Genomic DNA, 18,147 nt, shown 5'->3' on the forward strand with positions numbered 1-18,147 from the left:
TTCTGTCGACATTACAACCGCGTTCTGTGAGTGGAACCTTTATGCTTTAATGATGCGTCAACACTTTGTAGCATGATATTGTTACGTGGAAGGGAAAATGCACAAATATGCACAACTTTATGTTGGTCCATCACATAAAATCCTTAAAAAAAAATGCATTAAGTTTTTCTAACATAACAAAAAAATTGAAGACACAGCAGTTTGACATGAATTTACAGATCAAAATATAAGGCAATACAGCATAGGTCTGTGTGAGCTTTAAAAATCAACTGTCTGCAGACATAGCATCGCCATCAGTGAGCTTATTAGGGAGAAAAATGTCCAAATATTATCATTACTAGAAAATATCCCAGAAATGTCAGTGAAAATAATTTGGGAAATGCCCATGGGAAAGGGGTTCTTAAAGCCTCCGTGGCAACAGAGGGACAGAGCAATGCGAAGGAGGAAAGTGAAGAGAGAAAGGCTGCAGGGACGAGAGGGGTAGAGGAATTAAGGATGGTAAAGGGGGAGTGAAAGGTGGGGGCTTGGACTGGGCTGTCAGAAATGCTGACCCATTCCCACGCTGATCTCCCTGGATCATTTCCCTTCCTTCTGCCGGCCCACAGGACCACAGTCCACCCTCCCTGCGTTCCTCCAAGGATACAGAACGTTAGCTGATACAAAGTCCCACCCAAATGCATTTATTCCTACTCGCAGATAAATGACAATAGATTCGCAATAAATTCCTGAACTGAAAGCTTTCAAAGGGATCCAGCAGGTTAAAATTTGACACGCGAGGGTCAAAAAGCAAGATGGCAACCTCTCCGTCCATGGAAGGTTCCCATGTGTCCGTGTCCGTCCTTGTTCCTGTCAGAAGTCGAAGGTTTACGAAGCATGATCGGGTCATGTTTGGAGTGGTGTTCAGCCAGGGTGGGGACTGTTTGACATGGCTCATTCACAGGGGATGGGTGTTATTTCCTCAGCACTTCCTGGTCTCTCGAGGGGAGTGTCAGGAGAGGCGTAAAGAATGAAGAGGAAAGGGTAGGAGTAGGTCAGCAGAAAGAAAGCAACATCCGAATGGCGAGAAGATGAAGGAATAGTTCAGTGTTTTCTAATTTCAGAGTTATGGTCATTGAGACGCTTCACTAAAACTGTCTTGAGACAAGCTGCCTCATATTGCTAGAAAATGACTTTTCAAAAAGAAAAATGCTTGCTTATTGGAGTACGTTTTGGTCCCCGCTGCCCTTCTACGCATTGTTCTTCAGCAGAATTATGAGCAACTATGCTCCCTTGAATTTGAAGCAATCCAACATGTGGATTCCATCAGGGTGCGTCTCTGTTAACACATTGTAGGACTCATGATATCCCTAGTCTTTTATTCTCCAGAAAAAAAAATAATTGTGCGTATTCTAAACCATTGGAAGGAAGATTTATCAGAGTATGACTATGCGCCACTCTTCTCCAGTACAAGTTTGCACATCCTTCAGGATTTCAAACAGTCTTTGACATCACAGTCCATGAAGAATAACATCTGGACTGTGGCAACACGACATCACTGGACATTTGTGAATATTATTAAACCTTTTCGCTATTTCATTAATCGTACTATCAATGCGCTAGTACAATTCATCGTACAAATTTCTGCTTAATTTATACATCGTAAAAATTAAGTAGAAAGTTTCAATCTACCCTTCCTTTTCCTAACCCTAACCCTTCCTACCAGCCAGCTTTGTTTTAGCTTGAAATGTTTGAAAATTAAGCTAATGCTGATGAACTTCATTACAAAAACAAACAAAAAAAAACACAACAGGTTTTATAAATAAGATGAATAAGATATGAAACATTTGTTTAAAATCAGTTATTTTTACTTTTAGCAGTTGCCAAATGTGCCACTATTTTGTAACACAGAACTCTGCCAGGTTAAAAGCAAATAGCTAGCTAATGAAAAGCTAATATTTTTTCTTTGCTAAGGCAAAGGAAAAACACCAGACAACACCAGAAAAGTTTGAGAAATAAATGACTTTCATATGCTATAAGAAAATTCTGCAAAGATAGATAACAACTAGCTGACTTGTTAGCACAAAGCTAACGGGTAGCTTTACTTTAGCTTAACATGTTGAAAAATTAAAAGCAAGTCGTTTTGTCATTTTCACCTAAATCTCATTAAAAAAAGTTTCACATACAGGCAACATAATATGTAATGCTAATTGCAAAATTAACTACTTTAATCAAGAAATTATATATCTAAACACACCACAAACTAGCTGTCTGTACAGCAAAGTTAAAATTCTACCAGACTCCAGAAAAAAATTGTAAACTTAATTTGACTTTTATTAACTTTTTATTGACTCGCGTATGCTTCTACACAAAGACCAGATTCAGTCAAGGCAGCATGGTTTCAGAATCGACTGAGAAAATTCCATGTCTATGAGCTCTTTGGAGACATTCCTGTCCGAGTGTGTTTCGCTGAAGGAAAACATACTCCGGCACTGATGAGTAGCATTGATTGGGGAATTGAAGAACACGGGTGTGTGAGAAAGCTTTGAGGAATAATATGCGGACGTCTGTGGCTTTATTGAATAATAATAGTAAATCAAAGCCCTCCGTGCACCTCTGTCTCAGCAACAACTTCCATACGACCAACGGAGGCTGATGTGAAACAGAACAGGGAAGACTTGGCTGCCTGTCTTCCATGCCATACATAACAAAGCATGGATTAAACATAAAAAAAAATATTAAAAAAAAGCTTGAATGGAGCTTGTCAAGCTTTCATCACCTCTGGAGGTGAAACACGCAGAGTGAAAATCTACTCCACGCAGGCACTCACCCCACACAAATCATAACATGATCTAGTACAGCATGCAAACGCCCACTGACCACACTACTACTCACTCTACCACACAGACAATAGCAGTGACCAAGCATGTAGTAAATGGAGAGCTGGCCAGTAAACACATAATAGCCTGGAATTTAGCATCCCTACAGGCACCATTACGTGGCCCCACATTCTTCCTCAAACAAACTTGGAGTTGAAATGCCTCCTTACTGATTTGGTTTTACCTTTTGTCATCATCAAACCAATTTTATTACCAATTGCTACCAATTCCCTGAGTAAATAGAAAAAAACACAGCTTTCAAATAATTATTTAATTTATTTCAGGTAAAAAGGCTAGTAATTGTTTGTGCCATCCTTCAGAGCAACAACTGGCATCTAAGGTTTGGAAAGACTGGCAATATGCTGTTTAGATCTCTGTGGAGAAACTATGGCCCACTCTACCTTTTAAATCTGCCTGTTCAAGTTTCTGCTACAGCACCTCAATCGGATAAAAATCCGGCCTTCCACTGTTTGTGGTTCTTCGAAAGTGTGTATTTTCACACCAAATGCAACGGGGACACACACTTTCCAAAATGTTTCGCCAGTTCACTCAATATGTTCCCGAAAGCCTTGGAGCTCATCAGCATCAAGATGGGGGTTTACATTCTTTTTTTTGTTTTGTTTTCAGGTGCGGTTATTTCCCTGCAAGTCTACCCACGAACACTGATCTTGCTCTAGACGTCGATCTTGGTTCTGTTTGGACCTCCCGAATGAGTCCTTGATGTGCTCTGGGAATAATTTAAGCTGCCTAAGCATCTCCTTGGATGGTTCATCACTCGTTCATTTTTTTCCCCATTCATGGCTCCTGCTGTGGTTTATTTCAGCCATAAAGCCTTAAAAAAGGCTTTCTAACACTTTCCAGACACACAATAGATTTTATCTGCTCATGAATTCTTTAAATTGGGACCTGATGTGTTGCCTTTTGGTATCTCTTCGCCTATATCAGGTTGTCATGTAATTTCCAGATTCCCTGATCTGACAGGTATAGCCTTAGCGTGTAGCTAAATTTTCACATAGGGCGAGGTTAAGTATAGCATTTTCCCCTTCTTAATAAATGAAATCATTTGATAACTGCATTTTTGTTAACACTGTGGAATAATAAGATTAGTTTGATGATCTAAGACAGGGGTGTCTAAGTCCAGTCCTCAAGGGCCGTTGTCCTGCAACCTTTAGATGTGCCTCTGCTGCACCACACCTGAACAGAATAATTAGGTCATTAAGGCTCTGGAGAACTGATCTACACAAGGAGGAGGTAATTCAGCCATTTTATTCCAGTGTTTTTTGTACCTGTGGCACATCTAAAAACTGCAGGACACCGGCCCTCGAGGATTGGAGTTTGACACCTGTGATCTAAGACAAAACTGCTGAACAAAGTCAGACATGCTTTAATGTATTGTCAGAAAAAACACCAATAAGAGATCTGTGTTGCCTGGTGCATAAAATGATGGATGACGTATAAATTAACTCCCCAAAAGCTTCAACGTTTTCTCTCAGTTGACCCTTTAGATCTCTTGCGTTGCCTTTCCTTTAGTCTGCTTTTTCTGTCCAACTCCATGTCCTCTATAAACATAAACACTTGCAAAATGTATAAATAATTCTAAGCAGTGGACTGTGAAACCATTAAGCTTCACTTAAATCAGCTATTAAGAGTGCATCTGAGGAAATGAGGCATGAAAGTCTAAGAGGTGGAAATTAAAAGAGGCCCTCAAGACATTACTTCTGCATAACAGACAAAAATTGGTTGTAGAAATCTTGATTCTAAAAACCTATAATTGAATGAGGAGTGCTATCCTTGCCATCTTTTTTGTCTTTCAGAGTAATCCCCGTTTACCTTAGCCTAGGAAAACCAAACACCAGCGCACTCCGTCTCTAGAAAATCCAATATCAACACATCTTGATTCAGACATATTTTATCCTCCTATGTAACAACTAAATTAGGAATAGATGATCAAGCTGAAAACATCTGGCTTTTATCCACAGCTGTCCAAATGGAAACAGGCAGAATCCCTGACGACTATAATCATACATAGGATGCCCATCTTACCGCTACAACATGCTCCCCCAAGATGCATTGTTTGATATCTGATTGCTAAAGTTTACAAATGCTCAAGTAATTTTTAAAAAGTAATTTAAAATAGTAAGACATTTTTGGAGCATGTTTATTATCGCTCTGTCTTTTATGTTCTCCATGTTGGTAGGCAGAAAGTTAGCTGACACTTTTTGAAGAACCTCAAAGGTCGCATGAAACAGGCTTTTCCATCCACAGAAAGATTTTTAAAACCTAAATATGAAAAATTAGGTTGGTATCAGATAATGGGCACAGTGTTAGCTACGAGCATGTCAGCAAAATAGTATTTAGTCTCTGTGGAGAAGTAAAAGTGTTGATCATGTGTTTTTGTTTAAGTGAAGTCCATCTTAAAGGCTTTATCTAGTAGTTGTTGTTGTTTCACAGCATTATTATGCCCAGGATATAAGCTTTAACCTTGACATCCTTTAATCTGCGCTTGTGACTCTTATTTTGAAGCAACAAAGGAAGTAGTTCTTTTGCAGACTTAAAAGGCCAAAGACCATCGTTAAAGCAGTAAAGCAGCCTTGGTCAGATTTAAATCTAGTTTTAAGAATTAGATAATATTCTTAGCCCTAAATTCAAAACAATACCAAAAAATTACAACTATCCTTTTATCAGGTGCAAAGCAGAATTAATTTTAACACCAATTTGAAACGACTGTGCCTAACATGTTACCTCAATTGTACTGCAGATTTTCCTTCGCATATAAACAATTTCACCTTGAGCGACTGGCCTCACTCTTTACTAGAAAACACAACTCGCATATTCATAATGTCTTAGAACGAATTTTCAGAGAAAACCCATCTAAGCGTTCTGCAGAGTTCAACCGGTGTCACTTTGTTTTCCATAAGTGATGCAGGTTCTAATATAAAGGCTTTTAAGCAGCAAGTGACCTTGGACGGTTATCTGCATCCAAATCAGACTCTTCCTTAGCGCTAAAGACTGCACCAAAGATGAAGAGACCTTTTAGAAAACTGAAAAAAAAGAAGAAATAGTGAGTTTAAACGCTTTCTTGTCGCACTCTGTATAAAACCCTTGCAATAAAAATGCCTTTTAACTACCTTTTTGATTAGTCCACTTTAGTGTGTTGCGGCTGAATCAATTTGCAGAAGCCAACTTTAGTTTAATCAGTTTCTTCCACTAAGTAAAAGAGAGTTCAAAAGGCCATAGTATCTGGGAGAGAAAATTGGAAACAGGGAGGCAGGGCATGATTGAACATTAAAGGTCATCACAGAGCGTATCAGATTTCTTATCAAGCCTTTCTTCTTCCTGCCTGCTTTGGGGAAAGCCAATATCTGCTGAGTGATGTTTTTAAAAGACCTGGCTCCTGGCTAACGTCCTCCCCTAACTTGGCGTGAGCATCAGAGGTGGTGTGCAGAGAATTAACAACCAGGGAATAATCGCACAAAAGAAACTGCTTCCACATCCATACAAAAAATAAAAATAAAAAATCCTAAACGACAGCAGATTCACCTCTCTGAGGCGCAGGTGGGTTTTTTTAAGCACACAGAGAACGCCTGAATAAAAATACATATATCAAAAGGGACAGCCCAAGACGCGTCTCACCGTTCAGCCTCCAGGCGCATCTCCTCCCGCTTCTGCCTCCTCAGCTCCCGGCGCCGCTCAAAGTCCATGTCCTCCATGATGGTGCTCTGCGGAGACATCATCAAACACAGATATGTTCACTTTGCTCGCTTTCTGGAGAGGAAGCAGGACAGAAAGGCATTCATTTACAGCTCTGACCTCATTTACTGGCACCACTGGAAAAAGAAAAAAGATGTATAAAAACCTCAACAGCAGGAGGCCACAGCTCCAGTCAAGTGTCCCAAATGTTTTGGACGTGGTTCTGCTCCAACTATTGTTCTGTTGTAGTTACCCATGTAAAAAATGTCTGTTGTTATGGAAACTCAGAAAAAAAGATTGTAGATATTACTATGCCTGTTGCATTAAGCAACAAATCAATTAATGGCATTAATCATTTAATGGCACATTAAATTTAATTTAATCAAAAAATGGCACAAATCAATTAATAGCAGACTGAGTCTGCTAGAAGCTAAGTTAAATTAGCATGTTTGCTATGCTAAGTTCATGTAAAGGAAAAAAAGAAAGAATCCATTAACAGTAATGCATTCCTAAAATAAAATAAGGATATTTTATGTTTATGCGTTCATTTTAAAGGCTTTGTATTTGTCGCAGTTGTTTTCAATTCATGCGAGCGGCAGCCCAGACAGTGCTTCCTTTTTATGTTTAAATACTACACTGGACTTAAACAGCACGATGTGCAACTTTAATTGCTACTTCTCTCAATGGGGTTATAATTTTGCACACACAGCTCTCATTAGTTGTCAGCAAGCTGAGGAGCTAAAAAAAAAAAAAAAAAAAGCATACAACTGAGCACAAAAACAAGGGGGAGAGAGAGAGAGAGAGAAGATGAAGGCAAGACAGGATGTTAACATCATCAGTTTGGAGTAAATCTAAAGAAAGAAAAAAAAAACCCGACTTGGTACACGACTGGCTGTGAGGCCTGAGACCACCCAGGAGCTGTTGAGCTTTCCATCATATATCTATGATTCTCATGAAAAAACTAACTGGAATGGAGCGAACTATAACCGGCGGGCTACGTGTAAGCTGCGGCTTAACGCCTATTTTAATAATGTGTGGCAAAAAAGATGCAAACAGTGCTGAGAATAAGATTCTTAAAACAGACTTAAGCCATAAAGGAACTGCATCGTACCTTGAATTAGCCTCCAATGTCTTTTGTTTTTGTCCCTCACACCATACCAGTAACTTGTAGCGGTTTGTCCGAGCAAAAATGCAAAGCAACGTCTCCCAAAGCTGGAATCATTTGTCAGAAAAAAGCAAATGCCTGCTTGTTCTTCCTTCCCTCCTAGTTGTCCCTCCCTCTTTCTGTCCTCCCATCTCTGCTCCAAAACTTTTTCCTGTGTTGTTTACAGACGTGTCAGAGCTTGGCTAAACTTTGTTTTCCTTCTCAGCTTCCTGTATGCTGCGAGTTATGCCTCCCTATCTTCCCATTTGTGGTCCCACATTGGACATTGCTACCCAGGTATATATGCAAACAGGCACGTAGGAGAGGCATTATTGATTTTTTGTGCTTGCACATGCTAATGACCAGAAACGGATGCATGCATGTGAAAAGCACCTGCAGACTCTCACCCACCCAAACCCCTTATTGCATTGTCAACCCTTCTTACGCGAGCCTGTAGAGTAAATAAGAACCATGCCTCCGTACAGCAATACCCTGGTCTTAAGAGATGCCCTAAATAGTGCGAGGAGTCTATGTTTAGCTCCGCATTTAAGAGTTATTTGTGAAAACGATGAGTGGGAAACGGCCGGTCACACCACAGTAATCAAGAGGAGATGAGAGCAACAACAACCAAACCTGAAAAGACCTTGCCGTCCTCATCGCACGCTTTCCAGAAACGGCCAAACGCCCAGGGGAGGGAGAACGTATTAGCAATGAGAGCATGCAAAGAATATAAATTTGGGCTTATTATTACACATAATGTTTGATTTATGCAGCTGAGGTGCAAGCCTGTTTGCTCAATGTGCACAGTTTTAAAAAATGATTTAAAGACCTGTCATTTAGCAACAGATGGATGCAACAAATACATCGTAAGTTGATTTGTGATTCACGTTGCAAAGTATTATTGAGTAATAAACAAGGGGAGAGGGAATAAAAGCATTTAAAAAACTTTTTATTGCTACAATATATGCATTGTTCTTAATTATTGCAGCTATTAACTTTGAGTTAGCGCTATTTTCTTCCCCATATAAAGTTCAGTGTTACCAAAAGTCACAATTCAGAGTAATTAGCTGGGCTTTATCGCATGACCAACTGAATTTGACCAAGTAATATGATCTAAACATTGAATATGGCAATGTGATTGGATTGTACTGAAGTCCCTTAGGATTAAATTTGCTCTAAAATAGAGCGATAAAATAAACTGTTATTAAAATGAGGAATCACCAGAGTCCCTGGAGAAAGGGTCTTTAGTGCAACCTAGAGGTGTAACTGTTGTTTGCGTCGCTGAAGGGACCACCCACACATTGCAAAACGCTAACAAAGGCATAAAGTTGAGGCAGCCAGAGTAAACATTTTGTCACATTTTGAACCTGCCCATGCCTGCCAGCTGTAAAACATCTCCCTTCTCCATCTTTGTCCGTTTATTCCTGTTCAGCGCCATCTATCCACTCCTTGCCTACTCTTCTTTCACCCTGTCTGCCTTCTCTGTCTTACTATGAATCATGATATTTTTATCAGTCAAACTACTAGCCGTCGAGACCGCCAGACCCTGGCACATAACCCACCGTCTAAGTGCCAGTCTCTTGAAAGCCCTTAAGAACCAAGCTGATATGATCCTCACATTCACTAGGATTATACATCATGACTCCACACACCGAAAGTCTTGAGTTGAAACAATAGAACATTGTTGCTCGAATGAGGCACAACCAGAGAAAAGGGAAGAGGTTGGATTGGGAAAGAAAAAATGGCTTCAGGTTCTGATGAAATGCTCCCAACATTGGATAACTTCTATCACAAGAGAGGACTTGCTATCCTCTTGCAATCTCTTCACAAACACATTAATCTTCACGGTAGAGTCATGAAGCTATGCGAGGAATGTTATTTCACCTTTGATTCTAATAGACAGACTTTAAAGAGACTTGATATTTCTTATTACACATGCCAGTTCAACAAAGCTCCTCTTCTTTGTGTGTGCAGGCCCTGTTTTGGTTATTGAGTAAAAGGGGGTTTACATTGAGACGAAGTGGATGAGCAAAAACCAGCATTACGCCCAGTTATGGATTTTCCAGCTGTGCGGTTAGTTAATAAAAAGAACAAAGGTGACAAAGTGTATCAACAAGTCAGCGCTAAGTGGTTGTAACATTTTTTAATTGCATTAAAAGGTGTTTTCACACCGGATAGTCTCATAGACTCAGTTCTATGTTAGAAATTGCAACATTTCTAACATTTTCAGCTGGTGCGGTTCGCTTTCATATTGCATTGAGCCAAATGTTGCAAACTAATTGAAAAACCTGCATTTTCCACCCTCGCCTGTAGAGGCCCTGCACCAAGAACTACTGAAGAAAACGACACAAAAACCTCCAAAGAATACATGAACGCAGCTTCCTTCTTCACAAAGCACAAAAATGGAGCACAATCACAATTGAGCAGTTGTAGGATTTCTCTTTTGTCCCACTAGCGTTAGACTCTCGCCTTTGTTTTGCTTCCATTGACCCAGAATACCATGTGCTATAGTTTGCTTCGTGCTTTTGGAGCGGTCTCTGGTTCACTTGGCATTCACATATGAAACCAAACTGAGATAGAGTTCACTTTAATTGAACCAAAACCTAGGTTTTTAAGTGGACCAGTGTTCGCTTTTTTGGAAAGTGTCAGAGTTCAGTTACCCCTTCACAACTCCCCAAACAAACCAGACTGCTGCTCGATTAAAGTGGGCTAAACAGGACTGGCGTGAATGCACCCCAACATGCTGACAGGATACACATTCAGACAGTATTTTTACTTTAGGGGGGATTGTTCAACAGGTGTGCAGTTATGTACTTTCTGAGGTGTATGCAAACACATTAGGCAAGTGAGGAAAGAAAAGCTGTGGATGTTGTCCTGAGTTCCTTGGTGACCCTCTTGGGTTACTCCTTTGGACACTTTCTCTGTAATTTAAACTACAGAAACAATGATGGCAATTTCAGTTCAAATTGGAGTCCCAGTGCAGGAAAGCAAGAGTGCACTAATTACTAAAGTTAAATCTACAACCCTTCTCAAGAGAAAATGACCAAAGTATATATACATTTTTAAAAAAAGCTTAAGAGGAAGAGCAGGGGCAGGTGCTCTTTCTCATTTCAAGCTGAGAAAGTGTACTTCAGTAAAGAAAGAATGATCATTTTATGGTTATTTTATCACACAGATAAAGCCTCGGCAGTAAAATAAGGAAGACGAGGCGTAATGAGAGGAAGACACTTCATGCCGGTAGGTAGTGCGCTCTAACAGCTGTTTTGGCCGAGGCTCCGGGGACAGTTTGAGTTGGGTAAATGTATCATTTCTCGCAGAGGTAAGGAGTCTCCTGAGAGTAGTCTCAGAGCTGTTAAAATTAAAGTGTAAGGGGGTTTATATATTATAATGTGAAAAGTATTTTTTCAAAAGTATTATATATATATATATATATATATATATATATATATATATATATATAAAAAGATCCAATATGTGTAGTGACTGTGGGTCAGCGTTTGTGCATTAAACTAGAAGGTTTATGCTGTTTTTTTGGTCGTTCCCATTACTTTATCATCTAGAATCTCCTCTTTATTTGAATGTTTCAGGACCAGAGTCATAAACTAATTTGATCAAATTATGTAGAACTCTATCTTCTTAATTAAAAATAAAGATGTAACACTAGGGGCGTGCTGTGGTGGCGCAGGGGGTTAGCACGCCCCACGTTTGGAGGCCTTAGTCCTCGACGCGGACGTCGCGGGTTCGACTCCTGGTCCCGACGACCTTTACCGCATGTCCTCCCCCCTCTCCTCACCCTCCTTCCTGTCTGCCCACTGTCGAAAAAATACGAGCCACTAGCGCCGCAAAAACTCTTCGGAGAAAAATAAATAAATAAATAAAATAAAGGCATTCCCTTTAGGCAACAACACTAAAGGGAATGTTAATCATTTTTGAGTGAGAGTGTGTCTCTATGCTGCCCTGCAAAGGACTGTGGAAGGTGTACCCCGCCTGTCACTTAATGACGACGCAAAGATAAGTGGGTACAAATGATGGAAACATTTTAACCAATTAAATGACATTCACACTTTCTTAGCTTATATTGTAAATTTTCTTTCAAAAGACAGACTTTATTTCTTTATCAACACCTGAAATGATCCATATTCAAGAAATGTGTCCTATACTTTTTTCTTTCCAATTTGTTGTTTTGTTAGCTTGTTAGGTTTAGACCCTAATGGGTTTAAGCTGCTTTAGCTATTCACAGACAGCTAATGCTATTCATCATGCGGCTTACTTCACTATAAACTGTTGTTTCTGTGATTGTCTAAATTTCATTTTAAAAATGTATCACACCGTGTGACTTTTAATTATTTTGTAATGTCAAGCTATACTTTTAGTCCAACAACTCAGATTGATATCTACATTATGTTAGCTTGAAATTCTTCTCGGTTTAATATAGCAACCATGCTAATTTATTAGAAAAATGTAGATGTAAAAATTTTTTTTACATAAAACTCAATGTTTTACCTCAATTTACACTCATCACATGTTGTAAACTGCTGTGCTGTGGTTTAATCATTATGTCAAGTAGGTCAATAATTTTTGTTTCAACATTCCAACCCACTGAGATACATTCACAATCACCTTGTGTTGGGTTTTAAAATCTTTTATAAACATTTTTTTATCCCTGCATTAACATTTAAATAGTCAGTATTTAACCAATGGTTCCAATATTTCTTATAAAACAATAACTCACACTACATTTTGTGTCAAAACTCTACTGCCTTTGCTCAGAGTACAACTCTAACTTTCCCACACGCACTTCTCTTACTGTCCTTCCTGCTTCGACCACAACGCCACAGCTAAACCAACAGCTGCACACTCGGCATAGCTAAAATATGAAGAGAGGCGGAGATGGTTGGCTATGAATTAACTCAAGTCCTCAGCTTAATTTACAGGGTTTAAGCCTTCGTTGGAGCCAAACTTCTTTCTTGATTTGTCATAGCAAATGTCAACCACAAACTTTTGCTCCCAATGCCAGGATCCTCAGCTGCAACCGTACTTTGTACGCAACACATGAGGCCAAGCATCAGCGCTCAGCTCGGCCTCACTGCCATCTGCTTTCCGCATACATTCGCTCTTCTTCCAAAACAAATTTCAGAAGCTTCAGCTGAAATGGGGAAAATTTTCACCAACCGTGAGCCTACGGCAATTACAGGCAAACCTGAGAGGGTAATGCCAACGCAAAGTGAAATGCAACCATGAACGCCCGAGGCGAATTGTCATCAGGATCTAGTGATTAAACGCAATTATCCATTAAATCCTTCTTCGGTTTCCTTTGTGCTGACTTAAGCTGATAAAAAAAAGAAAGAAAAAAAAAAAGATCAACCAGCGAGGGAAAACTTCACATCAGCATGAGGAAAAGACCTGAAGGTTAAAGATGTCAAGTTTCCATTTGGTGAGGAAAAAGGAGACTCCTGCATTCCCAGACAATGGTTCACATTCCATAGCACCTCTCTGTGCCATGTGAATCATATGCGCTGAGACAGGCGGACTGAGGTTTATCTTCTCACACACACACAGCCAAGAAAGTCTCAATGGAATACCACGGAGGCATTATACGCTGGACAAAACTATCTGGGGTTAAATTCAACACTCAATCAGTGGCCTAAAAGACAAACAGCACCACGATCCTAACAATAATGTGGACAAGTTGGGGGAAAATTAGCTGATCTGATGTTCAAATGATGGGTTTGTTTGCACTGATCTGCTCTAAGCCAGATTGGGTTTCCAGTTTTATCATGTTTTGTTGTACAGACCTTCCAACCATGGCCTAAAATATTGAGACAAATTATGGTTAAAATTACGCAAAGTGAGGTCCAACACACTGGAATTATCCTTAAAAGGACCATGAAAATCAGCTGTTCCTATTTTGCTGTCATCTTACTTTCCCAAAGCGAACGCTTTGCTAAAACTGATGTTATGAGGAACATTTCTTCCAATGATCTGTCAAGTTAAGGAATTCTTCTTGGATGGAAATTTGTAGTTACATACCTACAAATTGATTGCCTTGATTGAAACAGATTATTAGTATGTAGCACTTTAATCCTGTGTTTAAATGCGGGAAATAATTCAACTTCACTTTACATGCTGTAATCTTCTGTATATTTAGATTGTGACTCACTTTTTTATATATATATTTTTTTTCCTCTACTCTTCAGTCTTTGTGTTCAGAGACATCATGTTTCTTTTTCAGATGAAAACACCTCATAAATACAGTAATATTCATACATAAAGAAACTTATTTACCTTTTCACATTTAGGCACGATAAAACCACAAACAATGCAGTTTACTGGATATACAAAGTAAATTTACCCAGTATACAGAGCTACAACGCAATGATTAATACAATTAAATCACAGTTGTCATTGCAATACCCTTATATCCCAGACTGTAGTTATGATAGACTGCTTGGATTCAATAATTCTTAGAATTATAGCTTTGCAGCATTTATTACAATGATGCTAAAAGTCTTTCAAAGCTAGCCAAAGGATGCCCATCAAATAGCACAGTCACATTAGTTAGTGAATTTATACTGCTAAAAGGCATGCATTTATGGTTGAGATGCTAGCGTTGACATAGAGTGGTGGGGCAATAATGAAGGGAAAAAAAACAAAGAAAAATGCAAGTTAATTGTATGAAATCATTGGGTAGCTGATATTTATATAAAAGAATATTTATGTGTTCAAACAGCCCCGTCAAAGCGTAGACTTAAATCTAAGTGGCAAACTGTGGCAAGACTAAAAGCCTCCCCACAGCATGATGCATCCTTTACACTAAGGAGTGTGTGTTTAGGGTGAGGTTTGGTGTCAGTTTTCAGATGGACCCAATTTACAAATCTGGTAACTTCCAATTTTCCAAGTTTTATTTTAAGCTGAATTTGTGTTGGTTTATCACATAAAATCCCATAACAATTTGGGGTGAAACTATGACAATGTTACTGATATAAATACTATCATAAGCACTGTTTGTTGGTGTGTTCATAAGCACCACGCCTAAAGCTGTTACTCTTAAACTGCAATAACAATTCACTATTGCACCATATTCATCATCTGAATCTCAGAGTAGCTTCTTTATTTGAACTACTCACAGCATCACCTCTTCACTAGATTAAACTGCAGAAAACACAACGCTTTTAAAAACTGAAGCCAACTCTGAAACCTCATTTAAACTTCTCCAAAGTTTGCCACCGACCCAAAATGATAAATTCCTATTTGTCAGCTGCTGATCCGATTCTCTAAATAAAGTGACTGTCCGAGAGCAGACAATGTAGCCGCTGGCTGGAAAAAGCGGGTTATGAAACGCTGCCTCACTTTTAAATGCTGGTTTTAAGAGGGACATTTGCATTAGGAGTTGGATTCCTTCTGTCCGAATCATAAATAATCGCACAATGAGGAAAGTTCTCCATAGAAAAAGAAGCAAAATGCAATCCAATCTCCTTCTAGTGTTTGACTTTTAAAGGGTTTGTGTCCCTCTTAAAAAGTGCAGTTTCAGATGCTACACCCACAATCAGGCTAAATTGGAGTAAGAGCATTCCAAAAAGTACAGATCCCACACAAAATAGGGATGTTTGTACAGCATCAAAAGGCTACTGCTCACTGGCAGTGCTCCACATGACCAAATATGGAAGGAAAAAATGCTGCCTTTTCCCGTAACCAAACTGGGGAAAAAAGGGAAAAAAAAAAAGAAAGGAGGGAAGGTTTTCTTGCATGCTGCATGCACAGCAAGATAGAGCTCTCACATTCACTACGTAGTGGCCACAGCCTTGGCTTCCTCTCAAACACAGCGTGATTGATGGTGTTGTTGGACCCGACGTGACACCTCTGTGTTTGGGCATGGTCGCGCACATGAACGCGAACACCTGCACGACTCCGGGAGATGCGAGAGAGAGCCACGCCGATCTTTTCACGGCGCTGACATTTAATTTTTTCTATTTTTTTAAAACACACACTCCAAAGCTTTTCTTTCTCTCTCTCTCTCTCTCACACATATGAGCTCTCCACCCGAGTCTCTGCAGCCCCTCACATTCCTCTCAGTGAAAAAGTGGCCGTCTGCAACACCACAGTCCTCTTCTTAAGTTGGAGACAGCTTGTTTATCGGACTTCCCCCATCCCCCTTACTCTTTTCCCCTCCCTGGCCTCGCTATGTGACATCCTCTTGCAACAAAATAAATGTCTGTGTGGGCATGCCATTATACAAGAAACTTATCAAATTATCTGGAATTTTCTCTATTTTGTTGTTTAAGCCAGCAGAAAACAAAAGCACACTCAGGCAGCACAGAGCCTGGCAACGTAGAGAACAAATACTGCTAAACTTTTGTATTAAACGACTCCGAAAAGACTTTAAATGTTCAGGAAGAAACAATTTAAGCTAGTGTTCAGAAACACTTTAGAAGTGTGAAGGGGTTCCGACACACTTCTAAAATGCTTCCAGACTTTTCCACACTCAATTTCCCAGAGTTCTTAGTTTATACGGACCATGTTAACTGGAGTTCTCAGATCGGTTTTCAACATTAAAGTGCAAACTTTATGAGGTTTGGACAAGTAGGAGCCACATAAAGAAGGGACAAGTCTGACAGGCTAACGTTAGCTTGTTAGCATGTTTTTGGGTAAAACAAACAGACTTGTCTTAGCTAAAAGTCATGCTAACATAGCTTGTTTCCAATGGCTGTTTCTTACAAATGATGGCACTACCAGAAACGCTTCCAACCAGTCAACTTTGTCTTGACACAAAACTGACTGACGCCTCCACAACTTTTATGTGTCACACAAACTGAGGAAACTCTTCACTCTACTCTTTGGCATCTTATTAAAACTACTTCATAGCGCTGCAGCTGTGTGACGCCACATTTTAGTTGTTTAAAACTGAGGTGTATTTTGAAAGCAGAAGCTAGCTCATGCCTGCTTGTAATAGTGATGCAACGAGGCTGCCATGAGAAAGAGCTCCAACAGCTACTCGCAAATAAGCTGGAGAAGTGAACTGAGGACAATGAAAGTAGAAAAGGGAAGAGAAGGGAAACAAAAAATGAAAGGAGATTATATGAATATAATAATGAAGCAAAAAGACAGGGGGGAAGGTAGTGGGACAATGAAAAACAGAGGACATAAGGAGTGCAATAAAGACCAGGAAAGAAGTAAAGACAGGAAGGAAGGACGCATGGGAAGGAGGAAGAAAAAGGAAAGAGACATGAAGAAAAGAACAAAAGGAAACAAGGTATGAAAAAGGAAGAAGAGAAGCATGCAAGGCATGGAAATAAAAAGGAAGGTGAAGGAAGAAAGGACAGGACAAGAAAAAGAGCAACTAGGGGAAATCAGAAGGAAAGGAGGGATGCAAGAAAGAAAGGCTAAAACAGGAACGTATGATAAGAATGGAAGAACAAAAGAAAGAAACGAAGGCAAGACGAGGTGGTAAAGAAGCAAAAGCAGCCAGGAGAAAAGTAAGGATTGAAAGAAGCACATGATGGAGTGATGAAGGAGGGTCATCACATTCAGATAGTAGGATAAACACTGGGGTAAAGTCTGGAGATAGAAACATTTTCCTGTTTTATTTCCATACTTATCCAGATCTGGAAAACCAGACTTTCCCCAGTCTACATAGGCACCCTTTCAGCAGCAAAAGGCCCACTCTGGAAACTGAACCTAGTCATAGATCACATAAAAAAAAGGCCAAACATTTTAAGCATTAACATCTTAAAGACGGACATTTAATGGTTTAATTTCGTCTTTCCTCTGAAACAGAAACCCCCATGTTGGCACTTGTTGCGTCCCTGCTGTCACATCCCTTCCTTATGTCAATTTCCCGGAGAACGGAAGCCTCGGCTCGCCCCTCCGGGACGGCCGGCGTTGACACCTGCCTTCCGTCAGAGTAAATGAGCCCCGGCCAGAAGTCTGCATCTGCACAACAGGACATCAATCTGCTACAAGTGAGCTGACCGAGGAGACCGGCGGAGGAGACCAGAGTGCTGATATATGGCGAGTTTCACTGAAAGCACTGCTACTGCTGACACCGTGGCCAGAGAACAGATTATCCAGCTGATGGCAATAAAGCAAAACTAAACCGTAAGAGGGTGAAATCAGACTTTTTTTCTTGTTGTCCGCCGCTAAAAAGAACCCCCAGAGCGGGGGATCTACAGCAGCCCCACCGCCTCTGGTTTATTGGCAATAACATGACAGGCTGGAATCATTAAGTGGAACATAAAAATGTATTTCTCATAAAGCTTGAGAGGTTCCTTATGCGTTTCCCTACAGGAGAAAGTGAAACAAAATGGATCTGCTGAGCAACTGTGACACGCTTCCTATAAATGCCGTGCTCTGGTCGCGTCGGACAGAGAGGCGGCTCCCCCCGTCAGCCTGGAGAGAAATTACACTCCGGTGAGAGAGAAAAGAGAAAATCGGAAGGGCTGGGAGAGAGGGGGGGGGGGA

General features: G+C 40.0%; 1 protein-coding gene across 9 annotated transcripts in view; it reads right to left on the reverse strand.

Moving 5' to 3' along the window:
* LOC102228193 (non-muscle caldesmon-like) overlaps positions 1–18,147 on the reverse strand; it is a 62,411-nt gene that overhangs the window by 25,330 nt on the left and 18,934 nt on the right. For 7 of the 9 annotated variants that reach the window (XR_002754216.1, XR_002754217.1, XM_023349752.1 and 4 more), the window contains exons 1-2: positions 7,657–7,785; positions 6,489–6,574 (exon numbers count right to left, since the gene is read on the reverse strand). Coding sequence is in view for 7 of the 9 variants with exons in the window: in XM_023349752.1 (XP_023205520.1) it covers positions 6,489–6,565 (77 nt within the window). In the remaining 2 variants the exon portion in view is untranslated. Of the gene's footprint in view, positions 1–6,488; positions 6,575–7,656; positions 7,786–18,147 lie in introns of those variants that run through there. The other 2 variants (XM_023349753.1, XM_023349747.1) reach the window with 2 other exon arrangements.

The sequence above is a fragment of the Xiphophorus maculatus genome, chromosome 17 (genome assembly GCF_002775205.1).
Source record: "Xiphophorus maculatus strain JP 163 A chromosome 17, X_maculatus-5.0-male, whole genome shotgun sequence".
Taxonomy (NCBI): Eukaryota; Metazoa; Chordata; class Actinopteri; order Cyprinodontiformes; family Poeciliidae; genus Xiphophorus; species Xiphophorus maculatus.